The sequence below is a fragment of the Aspergillus glaucus genome (assembly GCF_001890805.1).
Source record: "Aspergillus glaucus CBS 516.65 unplaced genomic scaffold ASPGLscaffold_26, whole genome shotgun sequence".
NCBI lineage: Eukaryota > Fungi > Ascomycota > Eurotiomycetes > Eurotiales > Aspergillaceae > Aspergillus > Aspergillus glaucus.
In genome coordinates, this window is record NW_019170478.1 from 1 (window position 1) to 22,051 (window position 22,051).

Genomic DNA, 22,051 nt, shown 5'->3' on the forward strand with positions numbered 1-22,051 from the left:
GATTGGGTGCCTATCGGCTCAGGCTAGCTATGTCTACTGGGCAGAAAGCGAGGGCGGTCAAACACGTGACCCGGTGGGTACTAACAGATCTTTGTGGGCACGTGACCAGCGCACGTGCCACTTTTCCGACGTAAAATAGCAACTACTACTACTACTGTGTGTGTGTATTCGGAGGTGGTAGGCTAACAGGCCTAAATAGCCTCTTGGACCGAAGCGAGGGCGGACCCAGCGACACGTGACCCGCCGGGTACTAACAAGCACTTTGTGTCTCGTGATCGTGGCGGTGATGCTAGAGTCAGCCTCGTTCTTAATTTCCATGTATTTCTTTTGTCCAAATCGTGTTATCAAGCACTTGAAAACCAGAGAAGCAACTTCAATAAGCTATGTCCACTATATTGCATATACTCTTGAGCTTTTTCCAACTTGGGCCTCACTATCATTGGAAGAAGGTCCAAGACCACCTGGACAACGCTACACAAAGTCAGTTTTAACTAAGATATCCCTTTTTATAGCAAGAAATGCAGATACTAATACAATTTAACCTAGACTCTGTTCTGAATGACCTACGAATAGCTCTCTTACCAAGAACCCGGCAGATTCAACATCTGCAGACATTATTTGACGCTTCATGCATCAAAGATAAAGGAACCCAAGAGTACTGTAAGAACACTTCTCCATGACTCTGTCATATCGCAATATCTGAACAAAATCGGCATATAAGACTGGACCCAAGAAAGTCTACAAAAGTATATAGAAAAGGCCCACCCCGATGCCAGCTTCTCAGAAAGCGAGATTGCACTTTTGTGGCGATGCTTTTATTTCTCTGCCTATCACCCATTCCCAACTTCTTCTGAAATTGACGCCAAGATTGACCAAGATGCATTCGAGCGCGCTGTAACATTACTAGCAGCACAAGGAACCGATCTTCTAGGCACGTTGGAGGAAGGAGATTATTTCTGGTGCTCTGACAAGGACGCTACTTCCTTCCACATGGCTAGCTTTGACAGGGTAGTCAGGAGCGCGACCTGTCCTTATCATGGTTATTCATGTTTATCTGCATCCATCGTGGTCGATGTGATGGATGTTTTGGCCATGACGCAGCCTCAAAATGTGAACTTCACTCCATCTGCGGATCAGCTTGAGCCTGTAGCCCGAAAGCTTCTTGATGAAGGTCCTACTAGGAGGTGTCGTTGCCGGGCTGCTACTAAAGATTTGTCAATGCTCCTAAGTATTTTGCTACGGATGAAACTCGAAAAGGCCAAATGGGGTCTTGGTTTTCATTTTGGGGGCTTTGACAAGGCTAATTCTAAGAATGAGAAACTTGCCAGAATTATGGTAGAGGACATAGGTCTGCCGATGGATTTTCATCCCAGCACAATGGATCTGCTGGTAAGTCCAATTGACACTTCATCGGGCATATCTGACTATTCCAGCCAAACCTACCGCTACGATTCCACCAGCTCTGGGCTGTTCTATTCCAACCACCGAAGACCACAAACAACCAAGTACCAGAGACAACAAAAGCGCCAAAAGAAATACCTGCACGAATCCTTCGAGCTATTTCATTATTCATCCCTCAACAGCAAACCCCCATCCGCTCGCAGACAGCATCCGCAGATATGAGGATTGCTTTAGATCCAATTACACAGGGATCAGATAACGTGCGCGCATCATTCTTCAAGCTTCCCGTAATGACACCATGCCCATTTCTCATGCTCTTCACTGGGGACGATGTGACATCCTCGACATCAGAAACAGTCTTTGGGGCTTGGTTCGATCCCAAAGCCATTTCGCATATCCTTTTCCAGCTGCAGCCACAGTTCCATCTTATTCGATGGAATGGTTCTCAGCCGTTACATCTTATGGAAATTTTCAGTATAGAAAATGGAGATCCTTGGTCGAGCGATGGAGCTTATCGAATTGGTCATCCAGGGGGTCGGAAGACTGGCTTATGGGTTGATCCGGTGTGTCAAACGGCAACGTTGAAGTATTGTCTCGGTGAAGGGTATGAAGACGGCTCGGGTGAGGGCGCTGAAAGTCTAAATGTCAGTGTTAGGGCTTGTCGGTTCAGCGTCTTTCGCGTTCTTGAACGTGTGTGATCAGGGATACTTGGTTTAGTGACATATCCCAAGCCACAATTCTGTCCAGTGTGTACACGCAAAGTCACTGCAAGTTGTTGCTATCATAAAGGGTCATAAACTAACTAGTACTCGAACACCGCCATATCAATCAGTAAATATACACAAACTCATCATTCTCCCGATCCGTCAGGTCCAAAAACGCATTATCCCCAATCTGCTGCTCCCGATCCTCCCGATCCTCCTGATTTCCCTCCTCTTGATATTGATCCATCATCGACCGATCAACCATCTTAGCAGGCTTCCCGTTCCTCACCCTCCGACGCTCCTGCATTCTATTCAAAACAACAAGGTTACCCCACTGTATAAGTACCACAGCGACCAAAGCCACAAAGATCCCCAAACACGCCCGGAGACCAGGATGGTAGGCCGGGGCGTCTTTTTCACTGAATAGTAAGGGTCCGACGATATTCCCCGCCGAGGTAGCCGCGTTGAAGAGACTCATGACGATGGATTTCTTCGTTGTGCCCGCGGTGTTACCCACGATCCAAGTGACGATTAGTGGATTTCCACCGAACAAGAACGCAAGCAGATAATATCCCGCCAGCAAAGCACCCTGCACAGACTGCGTCCTTGGAATAGCATAGAGAATAGCCAACCCCGCAACAACAGGAAGCATAAACGCCGCCAGAATCGCTGCCTTAAGCCGAGCCTTCTGCGCCAGGTAACTCGCGACCAAAATCACAATCAACTGCAACGCCCCGAACGGCATGTTGAGCAATGTAGTTTCGTACTTGTCGAACCCGAGGCCGCTGAGAATAAGCGGGCCAAAAACATTGGTCACACTTGCGCCGATGTTCAGTAACATGGCCATTCCGATCCAGAGGTATGTTTTCGGCTCAAGACCTGCTTCTGCAACATGCGTCATGCGGAACTCGCGGTTTCCTGTACCGGTTTGGTTTGCTCGGAGGCGTTCCATTGCCTGCGGTTTTTCTTCTTCTGTTAGGAAGCGTGCGGAGGGGATGTCGTTGTCGAGTTTCCAGTAGATGAAGGGGGCGGTTATTACTGTCACCAGGCCGACGAAGAGGAATATACTGTGACCACATGAGATGGTATTGCTGATTCTGAAGGGTGATACTTACATCTGCCATGGAAATAGTACATGCGATTTAATATGGCCCAGTCCGTACGAAAGAGCCGCTGCAACGACTGTCGCAGCACCATTGGTGCTATACCAAGCAGCAATGCGCAAAGGCTGCTCAGCGCGACGATACCACTGGCTAGTAATAATGCTGAATAGCGGAAGACAACCGGCTTCGAAGAGGCCGAGGAGGAATCTATCAACAATTAATCAAACTATCCTTTTTCAAAACTCGACAAAAACACATACCTAGTAGCTATCAACCCCCCAAAATTATGACACGCCGCCATCGCCGCTTGCGCAACCCCCCACCCAAAACATAACACCGGCATAAGAATCCGATGCGGCACCTTCACAATCAAAAACGACGAGAATGGCTGCCACGCAAGTTGGGCAATCGGCGCAATCGATCCGATAAGCGAGTATTGGTTCCCCGTGAGATGTGCATCTTCTTGCATGCCGAATGTGGCTCCATATCCTAGGACCGTTTTATCCAGGATCTGGAGGAAGTAGACCCAGATTAGGATGAGGAGGATGACGCGGTCGGTCTTGCGGCGGATGCGCTTGCTGTCTTCTTCGGTGAGAGGGATACGGACGAGGCTTGTGGGGTCTATATTGGGGGGTTTTATGGGGGGGTTGTTTTCGTGGTGGGTTGTTTGGGGTTTGTTTGCCATGGTATGCAATATATTGGATTGCGGTAGAGTAGTGGTATGTGAAAAGTTATGGTTAAGCCAGTTTATATACAATCACAGGACTTATCAACTCCTCATGAACAGACTTGAATCTCTCAGATCGACAGCGAACCGTGCGACACTCCCGCCAGAGTAGGGCTTCCCCGCAAAGTCACCCCCACGCCCCCCGGATTCCCAGATCCGGGGAGGTTTGACAGCACCCCCACGTTTTTGACCTCCGATGCGACCTGCAAACATATTGAGGTTGAGAATTGATTATCCAGACATTACACATCCTGCGTGCCAAGTACCAACGCATCCATGGCATATGGTGATATCGATCGCTGCCCGGACTCTGGTAAGTCCCCTGGTATAGCTATTGTTAATGGGATGACCTTGAAACAATTGCATCACCAATGAGCCCACCAGGTTCTCTTTTGGAGGGGACGGAAAATGTGCAGCAACTACGGAACCAAGAAAAAGAAATGTTAGGAAAGAGGGGAAGAGGGGAAGAGGGGAAGAGGAGAATTGTATGCTGTATATATGTGATTCATTTATAGCCTTAGCCAGCATCCTCGAGTGATAATTCAAGGCCATGCCATACAGCGTGGGGTCAACATACCAAGTCAATACGAAAATCATTTTGCCAAGAAAAACGACCAGAAAAACGACTGCAAGGAAAAGTCAAGAATGCGAAAAAAATTAAAATTAAAATTAAAAAAAGAAATAAAGAAAGAAAAAGAAAGAAAGAAAGAGAAAAGAAAAGAAAAAATAAAAGAAAGGAAAGGAAAAAGAAAAGAAAGGAAAGGAAAGGAAAGGAAAGGAAAAGATCAGATCAAGCATATAGAGGACAGTGTTACTTGGTGCTCTTCTTCTGTGTCCGTTGTGGCAACCCTCACTACCCTTCCCGGTCATTAGCTAGTAAACCGTCGGCGAATGTATTTGTCTGTGCCAAAAGTTTTGTTGAGGCCATCCCGTATTTCTTTCGTCTTCCATGTCATACGCTTTCTCAGAGCGCCTGTGAGTAATGCTAGACCTGTAATATCTGGAGATTCTGCGTCAGTGGGCTCGTTTCTTTCTTTAGCTGGTCTCTTGTAGCCGTAGACGGCTTGGGGGGCAATATGGGGGCTCCTGGATTTTCTGGACTGTAGGCAGATCACCACTGGGTGGTCAAAATCGTGCCTAAACCACTTAGCATTATTCTTGACGCACTGTGTCAAGGTCTCATGCTTCCCAGCCAGTTGTCCAATTCTCGTGGTGATGTGATTGATTCCCACCGCTTCAGTCTGGAGACTTAGCTTTCGTGCAAGTACAATAGTATGATTAGAGCAAAATTTCTGTCGTCGTTGTTCCTCAGTCCCCTTTTGTACGTTCCGGAGCAGGACAATACAATCGCTTAATTCCTTTGGATGAAAATCTTCAACCTGCTCAATCAAGCCTGAAGATACAAATTTGCACTTGCATGCAGGGTCTTCCGGCTCTGGTTGAGCACTGGCAATTCCTATGCGTGATGTCGGTCCATTGCTCGGTCCATTGCTGCGCGTGGTGGTGTCCTTGCAATTGACTTAAGTTTGGTCGCTAATTGCATTGGTGTATGTCCACCTATTCTGCTCGGCTGCGAGTTCACTCTCTTGCTGCGGTCGTCACTGTGGTTGACGATCGGCTTGGGTGCACCAGCGGTAAGGTTTACCCGCAGTGGTGCAGGTCCTATGGTGCTTGTGTCAAGCTTACCTGTATTCTTTGGGTTCACGATGAGTTGGCCCCTAGCGTCACCGCCTGGGACCTTTATTGACGCAGCCAAATGCGAAATAAAAGCTAATGTCGAGATACAAGCAAGAGTGCCTGTGCAATGGTGGCGAATGAATGCATGACCTCTATCTCCCACCTCCAATAATCAATCGACACCCTTAGAACTCGGCTACTCGTGGAAATAAGAGGGATTCGGTGGTTTTATGCTGAAGTCCTGAGATTTGAGCATAATCCACGCGCTTTACAAAACCCGAGTGATTATCTCAACACCAAGACTCGACTCGAAGATGCTAACCCTAAAATTTTCCGACTGTTTCCCCCTCACTAGGCTGCAGTAATCGGTCAAAGGAGTTTGCCGACTTACTCAGCGTCAACTACAAGAGCCTCCATTACAAACTCATCGGAAAATTTCATGGGGCAGGCCATAAGCCCCAGCACCTGGAGAAGGAAGAGGTCTTGACAGCTGTTGCTGGTAACGAGATATTGAGAGCGGAAGGCGGCTGATTATACAAGTTTTTGGATGTGGTTCTAGGTGGTGAGTGTTAGAAGGGTTATTCAGGGGTGTGTCTAAGCATTCTTGCTCTACATTGTGACTAGCTAGAGTATTTCTGGGTATCCTCATGAATGCAATAGGAGCAGTATATTGTCTTTGCCTCTAAACAAGCATACTTATACTAACTGCTCACACTAAAATCGGCCAGCCAATCCCCTTTTTTCTTGTAAGGTATAACAAAAGGTACACAAATCACCAGCTTATAGCAAGTCCATAGGGTATAACAATAACGACAGCCCGGTATGTAATTCATCAATCAAAACGAAAACGCTGAACAAGTCGTGTGCAAGTACGAGTGATGTCAGGTAAGCAAGTAATGCGTTGTTGTTGGTCAAAAAGAAGGAGTCCAAGAACCAAGAGATGCGGTACGAGTGAAAAGAGCACAAAAGGAGCAAGTGCAAGCGGTCGAGGGTTTTAGTGTTCCTTGTAACCGTGAGCATAACATTCAACCAAGACAACAGAAGCGACGCACTTATCCATCTTCTTCGCCCCAACAAACCCTCACCCTTCTTCCGATCAACACGTTTCTCCTTCTCCTACAACCTCGACGGTGGACATGGCTCCTCTATATATAACTGAAGCAGCGGAGCAACTTGTCATCACTAAAATAGAACAATTATGTGTCGCCCTTTCTCGGGGTGTTGCTGTCCATAATTGGCAGAAACGGAAGATGCAATGGTCCGCCTGTAACGGTATCGGTCGCGCGCGAGATCTCCATGCGCTGAGCGCAAAAGGCGCTTTCGGGGGACACGATAGTTTGCTTTTCCATAGGCGGCGGGGTGTTCTCCTGCTGTAACTTCGACACAGTCTCTGGACTCAGTGGGGTTGGTGTACCGATCGGGGCGAGTTGCCATCGCTCTAGAACGACCTTCCTTGTTGCCTTGCTTATCGATAGAATCAGAACAACCCGAATATCCCCACCACTGTTCGCAAGCCACCACTCAGCGTCCTTGTGCAACCTAGGAAGCGATTCAGATACTCCTGTTTCAAGAACCAAGCTCGGTCAAGGATGAGGTGCTCCATGCTCAGGGCGTCGTGACGGTGAATATAGACACCCATCAGGCATTTTTGATTTACTAGACACAGTCTTCTCGTGTGTCGTAGTAGAGCCCCATTGGTATTCATCCCACGAGTAGCCCATCCGACTGATACTATCAGGAATCATCGACCGCATATTTGACGTCGGGTAACCATGGTGCCCCGATGGCACAATTTTGATGAGCATGGCATTCCCGTCCCGTATGGTTCTGAACTGTATCCCCCCCAGAACAGCCTTGTCCGTTTCGAACCTTTCAGCTGCATCAGCCGGAACATTAAGCAACACAATGAATTGGTTCCCCCCGTGGTTGCGAGCAAGTCCGTCTAAAACCTCCTGGGCGGCAAGTTGGAGGTGTTTGATGTCCTTGTAGGGTCGTGTTATGCAATCGTCTGGCAAGTTCACCAGGGGTCCACACCCCGATTGCCTTTCTATGGTTCGCGTCTGAAGCGCTGGCGACGCAGAGGAGTCTACTTAACTAATAGCTTGGAACAGAGACATAAACAGGGTGGAGGGGCGAGAAAAGAGCAGTCTGCCTCTCCGAGCAGTCAGGGGAGGAAAGAGCAGCCTCTCCAGGCAGTCACGGGGAAAGTCACTGGACATTGAAAACTCACATATAGAGCGACACCAGGAAGTGATGGAAAGAATAAATCGATGAAAATTAGAATGTAGAGAAAAATAAGTGTAGCAATATATGTTGGTGTAGAGAGAATTATTTCTCCACCAGCCATGTCCTCAGAAGTGATGTCAATTAAGGTCGCTGATTGATGTTCTCATGTGATGATGTGAGAATGCTATCTTTGGCCATTCTCTGGGTCCTGGCTCGGGGGAAACGGTTGATCTTCAGCCGGAACATGCTATATACTTTTTTCTTTGTTCGTTTTCGTTTTCAACGGTCCATGTATTTTCACTAAATAGTATGATTGCTGCATATTAAACTTGTCTGTGGGACACACAACCATCGTGGTATCTACCTGGAAGATCAAGGTGAAAGTCACCACTCTGTTCCAGCTTTACCTTCAAATTATAAGTTTAATAAATAGAATAAATACCCATGCTTGGGCCTTTGTCCGTCAGCGTAGAGAAGTCGGGTACTTTTTGCTGAAGTTTCGGGACTTAGGCGTTGTAGCTAAACGGACATCTTCGGGTTATTGGTACAGATAGTAACTCCTAATTCAGAAAGGAATAAATCACTTGATTTCTTGTCTATTAGTTTGGTAGACTATCCATAATCAAGTGTCTTGCTGGTGTGCTGAGGGCGAGCTCTGACTGCGGACTCGCTTCTTCGCCTCCAAATCAACGCCCAACCAGAGCAGATCCGGCCGACTGTAGTGGCCACACGAGTCGACGAAACACCGGGTCTCGAGTATTTTGTCTGTATTGACTTCGGCGATAACAAGATTCTCCTCGTGTTCGGGGAGGTCGTCTGTGAGTTGTCTGCCATCGGGGCCAAAGATTGCGGATGATCCGCCTCCTGGAACGTTCATTAAAGAACCATCGCCAGTTCCCATTGTTTTGATGCCTTTCTCGGATATTAGGGAAGTCGTATGGATTACGAAAGTTGATGACTCGATGGCATACGTCTGAGAGAGGATACGAGTTCCTATTCGAAGAAGACAAGCCATCAGCAAACCGAAACATTACTATGCTCCCCAAAACAAGTAACTTACCTTCCCGCGACATACTAAAAAACTCCGACCCCCCAGAATGATGATGCACCGGCGGCCACGCAGCCACATGAAACAACTCCCGCTGATGAAAAGTATGATACTTCAACAACGGATTAAGATGCTCCCAGCACGACAGCGCGCCTACCCTCCCAACACTCGTATCAACCACATTCAACAACGAATCCCCCGTGCAATCCCCAAAGATGGTACGTTCCATATGCGTGGGTTTAAACTTGCGACGCTTTGCCTTGATCTCTCCATCGTCGGTTATAAGGCACTGCGCGATGTAGAGAGATCCGTGGTCGTTTTCTGAAAATCCCAGAGCGACGTTGATTTTGTTTTCGAGCGCGCAGGTGCGGATTTTCTCTATTTCGGGGGAGTCGTAGCGTAGGGAGTTGCGGATGTATGCGACGGATCGCTCCATGTCGACTGGTCTGGTCCTATATCTCCGTATCAGTATATGCTACACTGCGCAGGACAGGCTTGTTCTTACCATATCCAAGCCGGATACCCTGGTATCCAACATTCAGGAAAGGCAATCAACCGTACTCCCCGCTGAGCGGCGTCTCGGATGAGAGAGCATGTCTTGTTGACTGCAGCTTGTAGATCTAACCATTCTGGTTCTGCTTGTACAGCTGCAACGAGGATTGTCTGGGTGTCCGATTCCGCCATGTTGCTTTCTTTGAGGGATCACTTCAACGATCGAGGGGGGAAAGGTGAACTTAAAAGCAATGACAGCACTAATGCATACGATACAGAGTCTAATTTAGTGTCTGAAGCATCGCCCACGGCGGAATGCATTCCGTTACTCTGTACTTTGTACTACCAGCCAGAATAAGGTGAGTGAAGTATATGGTAATTGCAGTTGCGGATCCCATCCGCCAAATCCCGAGGAAAATAGGTTATCTCCCCATTTCGGAATAACGGCTTAAGTTACTATTGAGAGTGAGGGGGTGTCGTACCCTTCTTGTTCATCCGCTCCAGGAGGCCGAGCGGAATATACGTTGCGTATCGCATGTTTCCGGATGAATGAACAATGCGCGAAGCATTGTAGTAAGGGTCCTGGATTGGAATTGGAGTGATAAATCAAGAAATCCAAGGACCAACAACAAGTAGTTATTCAATGCAGTCGAGTGGGTTGTGGTGTGTGGTTGTCGTCCATACAGCTATGCGACAGTAGAATTATGTGGGCCGACTATAGTTATGGCTTATAAGACACTACCTGGTAGCCTCATTCAACAAGCCCAGCCGGGCTAGCTCAATCGGTAGAGCGTGAGACTCTTAATCTCAAGGTTGCGGGTTCGACCCCCGCGTTCGGCTTCTCTGAAGACGATCACGATTGATCACTTTTTTTTGTCTTTTTCCTGGACAATTTTTTTCATCCTAGTCTTTTTTTTTTGTGCTCGCCAGGTAGACGCAAGGCCGCTCAAATCGCATCATTCAAATGATGTGCCAACGTCAAGTAAATATATTCAAGAAAGATAAATATATGTAAACGAGCTCGCCAATCAATATCCCACGAAGTAAATAAAGCGCAAAACGCCGTGCTATGCAATGGCCCAAACAATCATAGCAATAAACGCCGTTCAAAACACCAGATCACCAAGTCACCGGCCATTCGCCGCGAACACAAGCGGAACCCCGGTAGAGATTTGCTATACAAACCGAACAAAAAACCAAACTATACCTGCGGTTGACCAGTAGTAGTATATACACCCTCAAAATCCAAACCATCCAACATCCCATTAACGCGATCAATTTCCCGACTAAGATCCTCGCTATTCACAGCAAGACTGCTCACCTCGTCGAACTTGCGACGACGGTTCGCATCGGCAATCATCTCGGAAACGAAGAACTTCTGTTCTTCCAGTACAATAAGTCGATCGCGAAGAGACTTTTCTTCAGCTTCCATTGCCGAGATAGCACTGCTTGTCTCGCTGGTTACGCTGCTGGTGCTGCCGTTGGCCGCGGGGTTTCCGTATTTAATAGATGCAAGAGCGGATTCGTGTGGTCGGTGGCCATTGGCGGGAGAACTGCTAGGGGCGGGAGAACTTGTGGCGCTTGGTAGGCGGCCATTAGGTATTGCGTGTTTGAGGATCTTGGGTAGGGATTTCAGAGGAAGCATATGAAGGTGGAGGAAGTTGCTGGCTTGTTGGTAGACGGCCTTTTGGAGGCATTTTTGCGTAATGGAATCAGTTGGCATGTCGCGGATTCGTCTGGCCGCGACGTCATATTGGGAAAAGGAATCGATAAGTCGCTTGCGGACTTTGGAGGCATCTGCTATTTGAGCGGCCGAAGGTGGCCGTCTCGAATCTCTGAACCGATGTTAGAGAATATGCGATTAAGCATGCAACGGGTATACTTACTGTAGAGCTGCCAGAAGTTTCTGAAACTTTGGTAGCAAGATTCGAATGCCTCTTTCGAATTGCGTCAGATTCTCGTATGCTCTCAGGTCTGGAGGTTTCCGCAAAATATCTGCCTCAAAATCTCGCTGATTGAATAGGGTTGCTCTGCATTCCTTGCAGAGCCTAATATCGACATCAATTAAACCCATAGTACCTTTCTCCGCAGGCACCCTCGACACTACAAGAGTCAGCACAACACTCCACCTCCTGCAAGAATACTTACTCGGTGCAACGCTCAACGGTACTTCCGTGGAACATCCCGTCATCGAATCACCGCAAACAACTCGCCCGCAAGTCCTGCAGTGGTGTCTCCGAAAAGTATAAGCGGAAAAGTCCTGCTGGCAAAAAGGACACCTGGGAACGCTCGCATCGTCTTGCCAGCTGACGATCGTCTGCTCAAGGGCCTTGCGTTGATCGTTCTGCCACGATATCGACCAAAGCTTGTTCCCCCCGGACTGGATCTGCTCCAAAGGCAGACTGGCCAGCAGTTGAGTGAGTCGTGTCAAGCGTTTCTCTAACCGAGACATTTCCAGCGTAGATTTGTCGACGACTGGCTTTCGCATGGCCCGGAATGCGTCGGTTTGATTCCTTACCAAGCCTGTATTGCATCAGCAACCTATTCCCAAATATGAACGAAACCGGCATACCGTTATGATCATTATACCCCTCCCGCGACTTATAACAAGTCTCACAAACCCTAGACCACAATCCCCTAACCGGCTCATGCTGCGCAGACCTCGACAACTTCATCTGATACATAGTATGCTCCTCACAAAACAACTTCCCACACTTCCGACAATGCACACACCCATTCGTCGCATTCAACTTCTTCCCGCACATCGGCTCCAAACAAATATCATTAAACGTCCTCGGCTGCCAATGCTCCTTTGTAATCACATCATCCGGATCCAACGGCCTCGGACCACTATCAGGAACCGAAACGGGTACGGGTACTTGCGAAGAAGAAGAAGCAGCAGCAGCGGGAGCGAGGGGCCGACTGGAGGGTCCTGCGAGGGATGGTTGCATGTTCTCGTTCGATTCGAAGACGTCTAGGCCTTTGAGTTTCTGGTTTAGGACGGCGAGTGGTTGGAAGCGTTTTGCTTTTTCCATTTGCACTTTGAACCAGTCTTTTACTTCGTCTTGGCGGTCGTCTTCGAGGTTTTGGTGGACGTCGTCGAGATGCCTGTAGATCCGGGGAGGGTATGTTAATCACTGTCCAAGCGCGGGGAAGGGGATCCAGGAAAGGAATGTACCTATTCAATTGCAGTAAAGTCACCTACAACAATCAGCATCCTAAAATAAAAACCAACAGTCCATGGGAAAAAAAAAAAAAAAAAAAAAAAGGAAACATACCATCTCCTCACTACAAATCGGACAAGCAAGCTGCGCTCCAGCCGCCGCCGGGGCCGCCGATATCGAAGTATCACCATTCTCCAACGAAATCCTCGAAATCAAATCCTGGCTTTCCGCCGACGAGAACTGCGATGCGGATGCCTGCGACCCGAGAGAAACGCTGCTGGCGGATGGCGACAAAATCCGAGCAGCACCCTTGGGCTGCTGCTGCTGTTGTTGTTGCGGAGATGATGAGGCCGCGGCGGAAGTGAAAGCGTTCGCATTGCCCAGGACACGACCACCACCCAGCGTCCTTAAGGGCATGATTAGGATTTTTATGGGAGCATGAGAAGCTGGTGGTGGGGGGAGAAGGGAGTAATTTGGGAAGTAGAAAGAAGGTGGTGAAGATGGGGCCAGCGAGAGGGGAGCTGACGGAACAAGGAGAAGGCGGCGGCGAAAGGCAATCATGGGGTTGGCGCCTAATGATTCCTGAGGCAGAAACCAGCCAATAGTAACTATACGAAAAAATGGATTTCTACGAGAAAATGCAATTGTAACCTGTACATGAATTTTTTATGCAATCTACTAATTATTTACATGCTAATATATCATCATATCATACCAAACCATCATGTCACAATAACTTAAGTGTACCACGAAGGGGTGGGGATCTCGTTGGTCAAGTAGTAACGGCCCAGCTCGTTCTCCTTGTAGGCCAACGGGTCGTGCAGGGTGTGCACACGGATGTCCTTCCAGAAGCGGTCGAAGCTGTACTTCTCAGAGGTGGAACGAGCACCGGTGACCTCGAAGACACCACCGGTGACCTCGAGGGCCATGTGGGAGGAGGTGATCTTGCAGGCGGTGACGGACTCGGCGACCTCACCACGCTGGCGGGCAGTCAAGTCCAGCTTGTTACCAGCGTAGCCGTGGAACAGGTCGGAGATCTCCTTGCCAGCGACGTCGCAGAGAGCGTCGGCAGCGCGGATGGAGGCGAGGTAGCGGCCGTACTTGGCGAGGATGTAGTGCTCGTCGAGGGCGCTCTTCTGGGGGTTGTGGGTGAAGGGCCAGGGGCGGGTGGTGGTGGTGGTGTAGCCCTTGGCGGTCTGGAGGGCACCGCGGGCGATACCGTTGTAGAAGTTGGAGAAGACGAGCTGGAAGATGGGGCCCAGGAGGGTCTCGTAGGGGGACTCGAGGAGCTCCTTAATGGGCTTCTTGGCCTCGACGTCGAAGCCAAGGGCGTCCTTCCACTCGAAGGGGATCTCCTCGATCTTGCAGGAGCCCGACTCGGTCAGACGCATACCCATGTTGTGCCAGTTGTAGGCGAACTGGAAGCCGGGCTGCTTGGTGGGGACGATGGTAAAGATGTGGTCGTTGGTCTCCATGTGGACACCCTCGAGGACGATGAGGTCGGAAAGAGCACCGCCGGTGGTGAAGTTCTTGAAACCGTTGAAGACGAGACCCTCACCGTTGGGGGTGATGCGGCTGTCGTTGTCACGGGGGTTGACGGCAGCACCGACGAAAGAGTTGGTCTCGAGGATGGTCTTCTCCCAGCGCTCCTTCTGTTCCTCGGTACCGATAACGCGGGTGAGGGAGGACCACTGCAAGTGGTAACCCAAAAGCATACCAACGGAGCTGTACAATCAACCTCGTTAGCCTCAATTCATGGTCCCCAAAGTATAGGGGATTGACCTACCCATCGCCAGTAGCGAGCTCACGGATGGCACGGAAAGCAACCTCCCAGGTCTGGCCACCACCACCGTACTTGGGGTCACCGAGGATCTTGGTCAGACCGGAGCTCTTCAAGAGAGAGACCTCAGCGTGAGGGACCTTCTGCTCGATGTTACGGGCGGCAGCGTCGGGGGCAAGGATGCCAGCGACCTTCTGGGCACGCTCAACCCATCCGGCGGGGGAGGTAGGGAGGCCCTCAGCGGCGAAGGCATCGTGGTGAGCCTGGTAGACAGTGGGGTCGGAAGCGGGAGGAGCCATTGTGATTAACTAGTAGATGTTGAATGTACGGGGGGTATCTAACAAGTTAAGAATGAAAGATAGTGAACAGGAAAAGAATGGTTAAGAAAACGAGCAACCCCTCGTTTATATAGACACAACTCCCCTCCTCCCTCTTCGGGGATGTGGAACAAATCGATTTCCTCAATGGGGCATTTTCTGCGTTTCCTTTATTTCCACGCCGCGCTTTCGGTTCGCCGCACACTGTATACTGGCCAATTAGGGCTTGCGATTTCTCGGGGACCAACGAAGCTTGCCACGTTCGGTATAGTTCCGTGGATCATTACCGGGATGGCAAGAAAAAAAAAAAAAAGATTTTGATGGTTCCGAATTGACGGTCTCCTGTCAAGTATCTTTACTATGTACATTCATTTACATTGGATGGAGGATATATAGCATTGTGAATTGATGATAGACGAGCAATTGACCACTATACAGTGCTAAAGTACATATTCTGTACACAGTACAAGCAGGTGGGATGTAGAGGGGTCATGCGATGAGGCATACGATGAGGGGCCAAGGGCCATTCCGAGTCGGACCCGCTAAGAGCAAAATTTTACCGCTGGGAGTACACTTTGATTGGACCAGCGGCAGATAATTCGGTCGGTTTCGATGCCAGATGCCAGAAGGTTCGAAGTTTTGTTACCGCGGTTCCGCGTTAGCCACCTAGAGGAGGGTACTTAGGATGATGCACTGCGCTATAAGTGGTATCGCATAGGTGCTATGCTATGCAATAACAAAGACATTATGCGATATACAACACAACAACACAGCTGTACGGAGTGCTGTATAAAAGTATATGGATATCTTTACGTGCACACCCCGGAGTCCATATGAAGCGGTGACAAGACAGAGAAGAAATAACCAGCACAGTGCGTGTCCCGAAACCGAAGATACCCGCCAACCAACAAGACCACTGATTCGGTGAGCAGCGCCCATTCAACTGTGGCTAGTGTCTCTATGGTCCAATCAATGCCCATGCCATAGTACAGTCAGTGGAGTCTGCGACAGTGGAATCTCTGGAGAGCGGACTATGCCGGACTCGGTTAGAGGTGTGGCGTGTATTGAAGAATTTGAATGGATGCCCTCGGACGAAACGGGGCGGTCCTCAAGGTTAATTGAGGCTTTTTCGAATCGAAAAGGTACGAATCGCCGGGGAAACGTGCATTAGCCACGGGTCCACTACTATATACTCTGGGTATGTAGTTAGTTAACTAGTTACTCAATACGCTGTATAAGTACGTTTAACTGCTTATACATGAGTATCTACAAAGATGTCCATACTGCTAACAAAGTAATACATAGATATGGCGTGCTATGTGCATATGTAGCCATGCAGGTACCGCTTACTGGAATCAAGCATTTACCCTGGTATGCCGTGATCCATGCATAACTAAACAAAAGCAGCCATTGGTTGATATCAACGACAAGACTCGGCCTGTCCCGCTATCAATATGGATATAAATGGGTCATAACGATCGTGATATTTCTATGCAACTCGCTAAGTAACTAAGTAACAAAAGACTGGTCTATACAAGTAACAAGCAAAAAGCAAAACAATCAAAACTTTTCTCAAAACAAAACACAACACTTTTTTTTTGTAGATTTTTCTTTTCCACTTTTTTTTTCTTTCTGTTTTAGACGCTTTTCCGTCTTTTTTTGTTATCCTTTTCTCTTTTTAAACCTTTTTGCTGATTTTCAATCCAATCCCATATATATAATCTACCACCCATTAGTTAACGATCCCCCCATCTAACCTTCTCATCCTCCCCAAACGCCAAACCCTTCTCATTCCCCTTTCCCCTAGAAAACCAAACACATTACCGCTCAAAATCCCGATGATAACTCGTCCCCGTATTCGGATTATCATACTCCCTATGCACTCTCGTACTCCCATCATCCCGTCTATCCACATCCCGATGCCGATACGTCCCACTCGGATTCACCCTCTCCCGATGATGTCTCTGACTCCCATCCGTCCGATAATCCATATGCTGGTCGTACGCGCCCGTACTAGGATCGTACGCAGTCGTCCCATATCCATTATCGTAAGTTGCTGTCCCGTAGGTATTATCGTAGGCGTTGGGCCCGTAGCTGCTTCCGTAGCCTGTTGTGCCGTAGCCGGTCGTGCCGTAGCCTGTTGTTCCGTAGCCGGTTGTGTCGTAGTCACGGGCTGTGGTGCCGTAGCCGGTTGTGCCGTAGGCGGTGCCTGTGTTGTCGTAGGTTGTGTCATAGGTGTTGCCGGTTGTGCCGTAGGCGGTGCCTGTGGTGCCGTAGGTGTTTGTGTCGGTGTAGTCGGTCATTTTGGTTGTGTTGCGATTTTTTTTTTTTGGGGGGGGGGTTTTTTGTGGTTTTTTCAAGTTTTTGCTATTTTTGGTTTATATCTTGAAAATGAATAAATGAAACGAAGTGAGAAACGTTTGTGGAAGTTGCCTTTCCTATTAAATCAAAGCTGGCCAGTTTTGATCTGCTATCCAAAAACCAACTCATCAAGCAACTCTCATCCTCCTTATATCCCCATATTCTCCCGTGACGGTCTTGCCTTAGGGCACGAAGTGATACCTATGACCCCGACTGACATCACACGGGCGATTCGACCAGCGGCAAAGCTGCACCGTGACTGGGCCGGGAATCCAGCCCTAATATTTCTGTGCATTCCAGCCCGGTTCTAGGCCGTCTCCGCGTTTTGCTTTTCCGGGGGGCGGGTGGTGCTGGGATTCCAGTCCAGTCGGTGTCATAAGAGGTAGAGCCACCACCACCGGTGATGGGAGTCGTCATGGGGTTCTTTTCTTTCGTTGATTGAATAGAGGCGAATGGATTCTGTAATTTGTGGATTGAGTTCTTCTTGTTTCTGATGCTGATAGTAGAGGATCAAAGGATTACGTTCCCGCCATCAAGTATGCCCAGAACTGCATATAAGAAATGAAAATGCTGGACCACTATTCACTAAAGCAATATTTCCACATCAATATCTGCAGTCTTCCCACTCTATAGAAATCTAAATCATCATTCACCCCAACAAATAGATACTCTAGCAAATACAAAACGATCCATAGATATCTAATTTAAACCTTCCTCTGCCTCTCCTTCTCCGCCAAAGCTTGCAACTCCTCCATCGCCTTCCTAGTCTTCTCCCTCTGCAACTGCTCCGGTCTCCGCAAAGCAAGGTCCTTGGGCCGGAAGTCACTGAAGAAATGCTTCAGCACCTTCTCAATCACCCAGCAGCCTGCGTAGTCGAAAACCATGAGGACGGTCAGAGTAAGCTTGAACTCTGTGCTGAAGGGAACCAGACGCAGTTTCTCGTTGACTTCGGGGATGAACTCCGTGGCGCAGGAGAAGGCGACGCCGGAGGCGGCGACGAGACCCCAGTACATGGCTTTGTTTTCGCGGATGGACTCGCGGAAGGGACGGCCTTGGTAGTTGATGGAGAAAGTCGAGATTTGCTGGATGAGCTGTAGGAGGTAGATGGCGCTGTTGAGGAGGGATGGCTCGAATTCGCCTTCGAGGTCGATGTCGTTTGATCTTCTGTGGAATTGTTAGCGTGCTATACCGTGATTTTGTGAGGGAAAGACATACGGCTCAATAGAGTAGACGTAGTTCGACAGGTAAATCAAAGTAGCAATGTGAATGGCAAACTGTCCAAGAATGGAACCGATGATGTAGATATTGAAGATGTTCGGCTGCGGTCGTTCTTTGGACAGACCTTCCACGGACTACAAAGCATATTAGCATTCAGTATTTCTTTCATTGGGGGACAGAGAACATACCTTGGCACGCGAGATAGAAAGGAAACAGACACTCATCAGCATACCGCTAATAGTGACCTGGCCATCACCAAACTTGATACCGTCGAGATAGATAACACTCAAACTGTAGGCACTAATCAAACAGTTCAGAGCAAGAATCTTGTACATCTGAATCGTCGCAACAAGAGTACAACGTCCCTGACGGAGAATGTTGGGAATAGCAATAACGTTGGCCAGCTTGCTAGTGAACGGCGCCGCCACGGAAGCATCACCCAGCTTGATAGTCGGAGGCTCGCTCTCATCCATCTCCTGCTCCATCATGGACGTGGTAAGCTTGTCGGCAAATCCAGCGGCCCCCACGGAAGCCTGCTGCTGGCGCTGTTGCTGAGGAGTCATGGATTGCTGCAGAGCCTGCGCTTGCGGAGAAGTGACCGTCTCAACGACATCGGACTGCGCGTTGTTCACGGAAGCGAGAGCGGCAGCACCACGGCGCTGGGTTTCGCGTTCCATGGCCTTCTGGTGGTGCGGGTTGCTGGGACCAGGAGGGTAGAGGTGGGCGATCTGCACAGGAACGGGAGGCGAGGGCTGGTTGAATCGCTGCATCATGCCGACCTGCTTCTCGTAGATTTCCTTCATCTTTGTCGTCCGATAGTGTTCAGCAATCTTGGCGAGATCTTCCGGAGAACCGTTCAGAAGCGCAACACCGACGTGGGCCTGCTTCAAGGCTCCGACATCGTTGGTACCGTCACCGCACATCAGAGTGGTGTAGCCGCCATCCTTGAGACCCAAAAGAATGTCTTCCTTTTGCTTGGGAGAGACACGAGCATAGACCCATGTGTGGCGAAGCAGGTTGACAAAGGCCTTCTGGCCCTTGAACTTGGCCAGGGCGTAACCGGTAATACAAACGTCCTTGGTGTTGAGAATCTCCGGGTCCAGATCTTGAGTAGGGTCAACGTCCTTGTTGAACTTGTCGTCAATGCTTCGCCAGACGAGGCGGGTTCCAGAGAAGTCGTTTTCAGGTGCATCAAGGATCAGAACGTCACGGTCCACAATCTCGACTTGACGCGCAACGTGGACGGCAGTCAGAGGGTTGTCACCAGTGATCATAACGACACGGTGGCTGCTCTCATTCAACATGCGCACGGCCTTGATGGCGTCTTCCTTCAGAGGGCACTGCAAAACAAGGAAACCAGCGAAAGTCAAGTTGGACTCAATCTCGTCTCTGGCGTAGTCGTTGATGCGTCCTTGCGAAAGCTCAGCCTCGGGCGAAAGAGTCTTGCAGGCGAGAGCAAGCACACGGGCACCATTGCGCGTGAAGTACTTGAAGGTTTCTTCGTAGTGCGGGGGCGTCTCAACAAGCATAGTCCGGATAGTCTCAGGCGCACCCTTGACACTCACGAAGGTAGACTTGCTTCTCTTGGACGTCTTCCGGTCGCCGCTGGTAATGGACGTGATGGTGCTCTGGCGCTTCAAGGCAGAAGAGAACTGGAAGCGTCTTTTGACTTGGACTGATTCAACGAAGCTGGTAGGAGAGCCACTAGCTGGGCCAGCCCTGCGAGTAAGAGTATCGTTTCTACCAAGAGTCCAGCCAAGCCATTGCAGAGTAGCCTTTTCCATCGGATCGCCAACAACTTCGCCCTCGTCCAGTTTAACCAGAGCATGAGCGCTAGCAAGAACCAGAGTCGTGTTGATGTCAATGCCGTTGGCCTTGGCCAGTTCCGTTTGCGCTCCATCCGCCTCGGCCTTTGCACCCTCCTGACCCAACTTGAGACCAGCAATACCATCGACAACAAGGTCCTCACCAGTCAAAGTACCGGTCTTGTCAAAGCAAGCAATATCGACACGGCCCGCGAAGGGGATGCGGAAAGGCTCAGTGCAGAAGATAGCGAACTTGCTCAGGGCAGCAAGACTGGTGTTAACAGCAAGACTGAGTTCCATGGGAAGCTCAGGAGGAACAACGCTGGTGATAATCAGGACACAGTCGAGGAGCAGCTTGGACCTCTTGCGATCCCTGGCCACACCCTCCTGCCACACATACCACGAAGCGGCAAGCGCGAAAATCAGCAAGAACAGAATGAAAAGCAGGGCCTCCGCGTTGTTCGCAGAGACACGCTCCGTGGAATAGATCATGGTGCGCACCAGGTTACCCTGGCTCGTCTCGAATCCGGTCTTCACGACAACACCAAGGGCACCATTGTCTGGCGGAGCGGGAATACTAGGCTTCTGCTGCTCTGTGCCCTCAGCACTGGTGTTGGGGTGGGTGATCTGCAAGACCTTGGTTCCTCCGTGAACGAACGCATTCTTGTCCAATCCTTCCGGCTCGATCAGGTCATCAGCGGCTCTGAGCTGGATCGAATCCTTGAGAAGAGGGGTACTTTCACCAGAAAGCATAGCCTCGTTGACGATGGCACTACCCTCAATCAAGAGAATGTCACAGGCAACACCACTGTCTTCCTTGGTCCGGTTGACGGACATCAGATCGCCGGGGAGAAGCTTGTCACTGGTGGTTTCTTGCCATTCCTTGTTACGGTACACCCACACATCATAAGGCTTGATGTTCATGCCCCGGAACTCAGTGAGAGTCCTCTGGCGCTGCCAAACTACGGTACTTTCGAACGCGACCAGCATGAAGAGGGTAAACAGCGAGTAATACCAGTATTCATCCAACATCCACAACCCGACGCAAAAGATCTGGAAGACGAAAAACGGCGCCACCGCATGTTCCTTCCAAAGCTCGACGAAGGTAGGGACCGGAATGTCGAATTTGTTGTCGCCATAGTGTTCCTGAATGCGGTTGATCTCGGTCTCGGTTTCAAAGCCCCGGTTTTGCTGAAAATATTTGACCGCGGGCTTCGGTTCGTCGTCGAGAACGTAGGTCAACGGGGCGAAAGACCGACGGTCCGCGTAGTAAAGGAAACGGCGCTTCTGGAACAAGAACGAAAACGTCTTCTTTCCATCCTTCACTTCGTGAACCAGAGAGCAGATCTCAGCCGAACCAGCGTTGGTGTCCGGGATGACCTTGATAAGCTGCGCGGTATCCAGAGAGTTGGCGCGGGTGGCCGTGAACAACGTCTCGATGTTGATGTTCCATTTCGTCATTAACCAAAGAAGCGACTGGAGCGTGATGATCGTCCCAGACCACACGAAGGTCCATTCCTGACCCTGAATGTACTTGTCGTAGCGCTCAGAGGAGAGGTAGAACGCGAAGAACGCGGGCCAGATTATGAGGAACGGCCACACGTAGGTATGGAGCTGGGTAGGGAGCGGGTTATGAAGCGACGCATATTTGATCTGGGGATCGTCCACGAGTTTCGCCCTGCGTAATAATCAATCAGCAACGGTCTTTTTTATTTTTATTTTTTTCAAACTATTAAGGGCACGGGGGGGAGCACTGACATGATGATATTCGAATGACCATGCGGTCAGACGACTCAGAAGCGAAAGACGGTAAAAAAAGGGGGAAGATAATTAAACAATCATAAGAGAAGAGAATAAATCCATTCAGTCACCAGCAACTTCCCAAAGCTGAAAGAAAGAGTCGCTGTGATGATATCTTCTTCTCTCAAAGAAGCCACCTCATAATTTCCTGCCGGAGGTTTCGCCGCCCAGCCCGGAGCTTGATGACGGCGCGCTCGCTGATTGGCCGAAACCACGTGCCACCACAAA

The 22,051-nt window shown here is 49.5% G+C and overlaps 11 protein-coding genes and 1 non-coding gene across 12 annotated transcripts; 2 read left to right on the plus strand and 10 right to left on the minus strand.

Moving 5' to 3' along the window:
• Positions 1-518: 518 nt before the first annotated feature.
• ASPGLDRAFT_135711 (uncharacterized protein) lies at positions 519-1,623 on the plus strand (the record flags this gene model as incomplete). The annotated part of the gene is made up of 2 exons (XM_022541401.1): positions 519-660; positions 722-1,623. 2 exons carry the CDS (start codon positions 519-521, stop codon positions 1,621-1,623), a joined length of 1,044 nt encoding a protein of 347 aa, XP_022396670.1.
• Positions 1,624-1,926: 303 nt separating this feature from the next.
• Positions 1,927-3,893, minus strand: ASPGLDRAFT_1503039 (putative MFS transporter; the record flags this gene model as incomplete). The annotated part of the gene is made up of 3 exons (XM_022542133.1): positions 1,927-3,172; positions 3,221-3,415; positions 3,469-3,893. The coding sequence occupies 3 exons, from the start codon at positions 3,891-3,893 to the stop codon at positions 2,230-2,232; spliced, it is 1,563 nt and encodes a 520-aa protein (XP_022396671.1). The 3' UTR covers positions 1,927-2,229.
• A 40-nt stretch (positions 3,894-3,933) lies between these two features.
• Positions 3,934-4,153, minus strand: ASPGLDRAFT_51885 (uncharacterized protein). The gene has a single exon (XM_022547625.1). It carries the CDS (start codon positions 4,146-4,148, stop codon positions 3,978-3,980), a length of 171 nt encoding a protein of 56 aa, XP_022396672.1. The 5' UTR covers positions 4,149-4,153; the 3' UTR covers positions 3,934-3,977.
• Positions 4,154-4,804: 651 nt separating this feature from the next.
• ASPGLDRAFT_1503041 (uncharacterized protein) lies at positions 4,805-5,759 on the minus strand (the record flags this gene model as incomplete). The annotated part of the gene is made up of 3 exons (XM_022542134.1): positions 4,805-5,454; positions 5,622-5,673; positions 5,721-5,759. 3 exons carry the CDS (start codon positions 5,757-5,759, stop codon positions 4,805-4,807), a joined length of 741 nt encoding a protein of 246 aa, XP_022396673.1.
• A 602-nt stretch (positions 5,760-6,361) lies between these two features.
• On the minus strand, positions 6,362-6,720 carry ASPGLDRAFT_893560 (uncharacterized protein). Its single transcript, XM_022550465.1, has one exon. The coding sequence runs from the start codon at positions 6,630-6,632 to the stop codon at positions 6,393-6,395; it is 240 nt and encodes a 79-aa protein (XP_022396674.1). The 5' UTR covers positions 6,633-6,720; the 3' UTR covers positions 6,362-6,392.
• Positions 6,721-7,175: 455 nt separating this feature from the next.
• On the minus strand, positions 7,176-7,905 carry ASPGLDRAFT_51889 (uncharacterized protein). The gene has a single exon (XM_022547626.1). The coding sequence runs from the start codon at positions 7,415-7,417 to the stop codon at positions 7,196-7,198; it is 222 nt and encodes a 73-aa protein (XP_022396675.1). The 5' UTR covers positions 7,418-7,905; the 3' UTR covers positions 7,176-7,195.
• Positions 7,906-8,153: 248 nt separating this feature from the next.
• ASPGLDRAFT_51890 (carbon-nitrogen hydrolase family protein) lies at positions 8,154-9,615 on the minus strand. The gene is made up of 3 exons (XM_022547627.1): positions 9,392-9,615; positions 8,899-9,338; positions 8,154-8,831 (listed from the first exon to the last, which is right to left on the minus strand). Exons 1-3 carry the CDS (start codon positions 9,568-9,570, stop codon positions 8,461-8,463), a joined length of 990 nt encoding a protein of 329 aa, XP_022396676.1. The 5' UTR covers positions 9,571-9,615; the 3' UTR covers positions 8,154-8,460.
• Positions 9,616-10,145: 530 nt separating this feature from the next.
• Positions 10,146-10,218, plus strand: ASPGLDRAFT_t159. The gene has a single exon. It is a non-coding gene; the product is annotated as a tRNA-Lys (tRNA).
• An 85-nt stretch (positions 10,219-10,303) lies between these two features.
• Positions 10,304-13,049, minus strand: ASPGLDRAFT_51891 (putative vacuolar segregation protein (Pep7)). Its single transcript, XM_022547628.1, has 6 exons — positions 12,657-13,049; positions 12,557-12,579; positions 11,951-12,486; positions 11,527-11,901; positions 11,265-11,481; positions 10,304-11,213 (listed from the first exon to the last, which is right to left on the minus strand). Exons 1-6 carry the CDS (start codon positions 12,957-12,959, stop codon positions 10,580-10,582), a joined length of 2,088 nt encoding a protein of 695 aa, XP_022396677.1. The 5' UTR covers positions 12,960-13,049; the 3' UTR covers positions 10,304-10,579.
• A 141-nt stretch (positions 13,050-13,190) lies between these two features.
• On the minus strand, positions 13,191-14,762 carry ASPGLDRAFT_51892 (uncharacterized protein). The gene is made up of 2 exons (XM_022547629.1): positions 14,329-14,762; positions 13,191-14,267 (listed from the first exon to the last, which is right to left on the minus strand). The coding sequence occupies exons 1-2, from the start codon at positions 14,619-14,621 to the stop codon at positions 13,280-13,282; spliced, it is 1,281 nt and encodes a 426-aa protein (XP_022396678.1). The 5' UTR covers positions 14,622-14,762; the 3' UTR covers positions 13,191-13,279.
• Positions 14,763-16,108: 1,346 nt separating this feature from the next.
• ASPGLDRAFT_51893 (uncharacterized protein) lies at positions 16,109-16,967 on the minus strand. The gene has a single exon (XM_022547630.1). It carries the CDS (start codon positions 16,940-16,942, stop codon positions 16,460-16,462), a length of 483 nt encoding a protein of 160 aa, XP_022396679.1. The 5' UTR covers positions 16,943-16,967; the 3' UTR covers positions 16,109-16,459.
• A 388-nt stretch (positions 16,968-17,355) lies between these two features.
• Positions 17,356-21,933, minus strand: ASPGLDRAFT_157758 (ion-transporting P-type ATPase SPF1). Its single transcript, XM_022542399.1, has 4 exons — positions 21,782-21,933; positions 18,407-21,701; positions 18,216-18,352; positions 17,356-18,164 (listed from the first exon to the last, which is right to left on the minus strand). Coding segments are annotated over exons 1-4 (3,894 nt in total). The 5' UTR covers positions 21,784-21,933; the 3' UTR covers positions 17,356-17,704.
• Between the last annotated feature and the right edge of the window lie 118 nt (positions 21,934-22,051).

Excerpts from the sequence above, each read along its gene's own strand:
- ASPGLDRAFT_51885 (XM_022547625.1), bottom strand. The coding sequence starts at position 4,148 with ATGTTTGCAGGTCGCATCGGAGGTCAAAAACGTGGGGGTGCTGTCAAA.
- ASPGLDRAFT_893560 (XM_022550465.1), bottom strand. The coding sequence starts at position 6,632 with ATGCTCACGGTTACAAGGAACACTAAAACCCTCGACCGCTTGCACTTG.
- ASPGLDRAFT_51889 (XM_022547626.1), bottom strand. The coding sequence starts at position 7,417 with ATGCTCATCAAAATTGTGCCATCGGGGCACCATGGTTACCCGACGTCA.
- ASPGLDRAFT_51890 (XM_022547627.1), bottom strand. The coding sequence starts at position 9,570 with ATGGCGGAATCGGACACCCAGACAATCCTCGTTGCAGCTGTACAAGCA. Across the intron at positions 9,339-9,391 it reads GGGTATCCGGCTTGGATATG|GACCAGACCAGTCGACATGG; the intron begins GTAAGAACAAGC and ends ACGGAGATATAG. Across the intron at positions 8,832-8,898 it reads TTTTAGTATGTCGCGGGAAG|GAACTCGTATCCTCTCTCAG; the intron begins GTAAGTTACTTG and ends TTCTTCGAATAG.
- ASPGLDRAFT_51891 (XM_022547628.1), bottom strand. The coding sequence starts at position 12,959 with ATGCCCTTAAGGACGCTGGGTGGTGGTCGTGTCCTGGGCAATGCGAAC. Across the intron at positions 12,580-12,656 it reads CGATTTGTAGTGAGGAGATG|GTGACTTTACTGCAATTGAA; the intron begins GTATGTTTCCTT and ends TGATTGTTGTAG. Across the intron at positions 12,487-12,556 it reads ACTTTACTGCAATTGAATAG|GCATCTCGACGACGTCCACC; the intron begins GTACATTCCTTT and ends CCGGATCTACAG.
- ASPGLDRAFT_51892 (XM_022547629.1), bottom strand. The coding sequence starts at position 14,621 with ATGGCTCCTCCCGCTTCCGACCCCACTGTCTACCAGGCTCACCACGAT. Across the intron at positions 14,268-14,328 it reads GAGCTCGCTACTGGCGATGG|CTCCGTTGGTATGCTTTTGG; the intron begins GTAGGTCAATCC and ends TTGATTGTACAG.
- ASPGLDRAFT_51893 (XM_022547630.1), bottom strand. The coding sequence starts at position 16,942 with ATGACCGACTACACCGACACAAACACCTACGGCACCACAGGCACCGCC.
- ASPGLDRAFT_157758 (XM_022542399.1), bottom strand. Across the intron at positions 18,353-18,406 it reads TTTCTATCTCGCGTGCCAAG|TCCGTGGAAGGTCTGTCCAA; the intron begins GTATGTTCTCTG and ends TATGCTTTGTAG. Across the intron at positions 18,165-18,215 it reads TACGTCTACTCTATTGAGCC|AAGATCAAACGACATCGACC; the intron begins GTATGTCTTTCC and ends ACAATTCCACAG.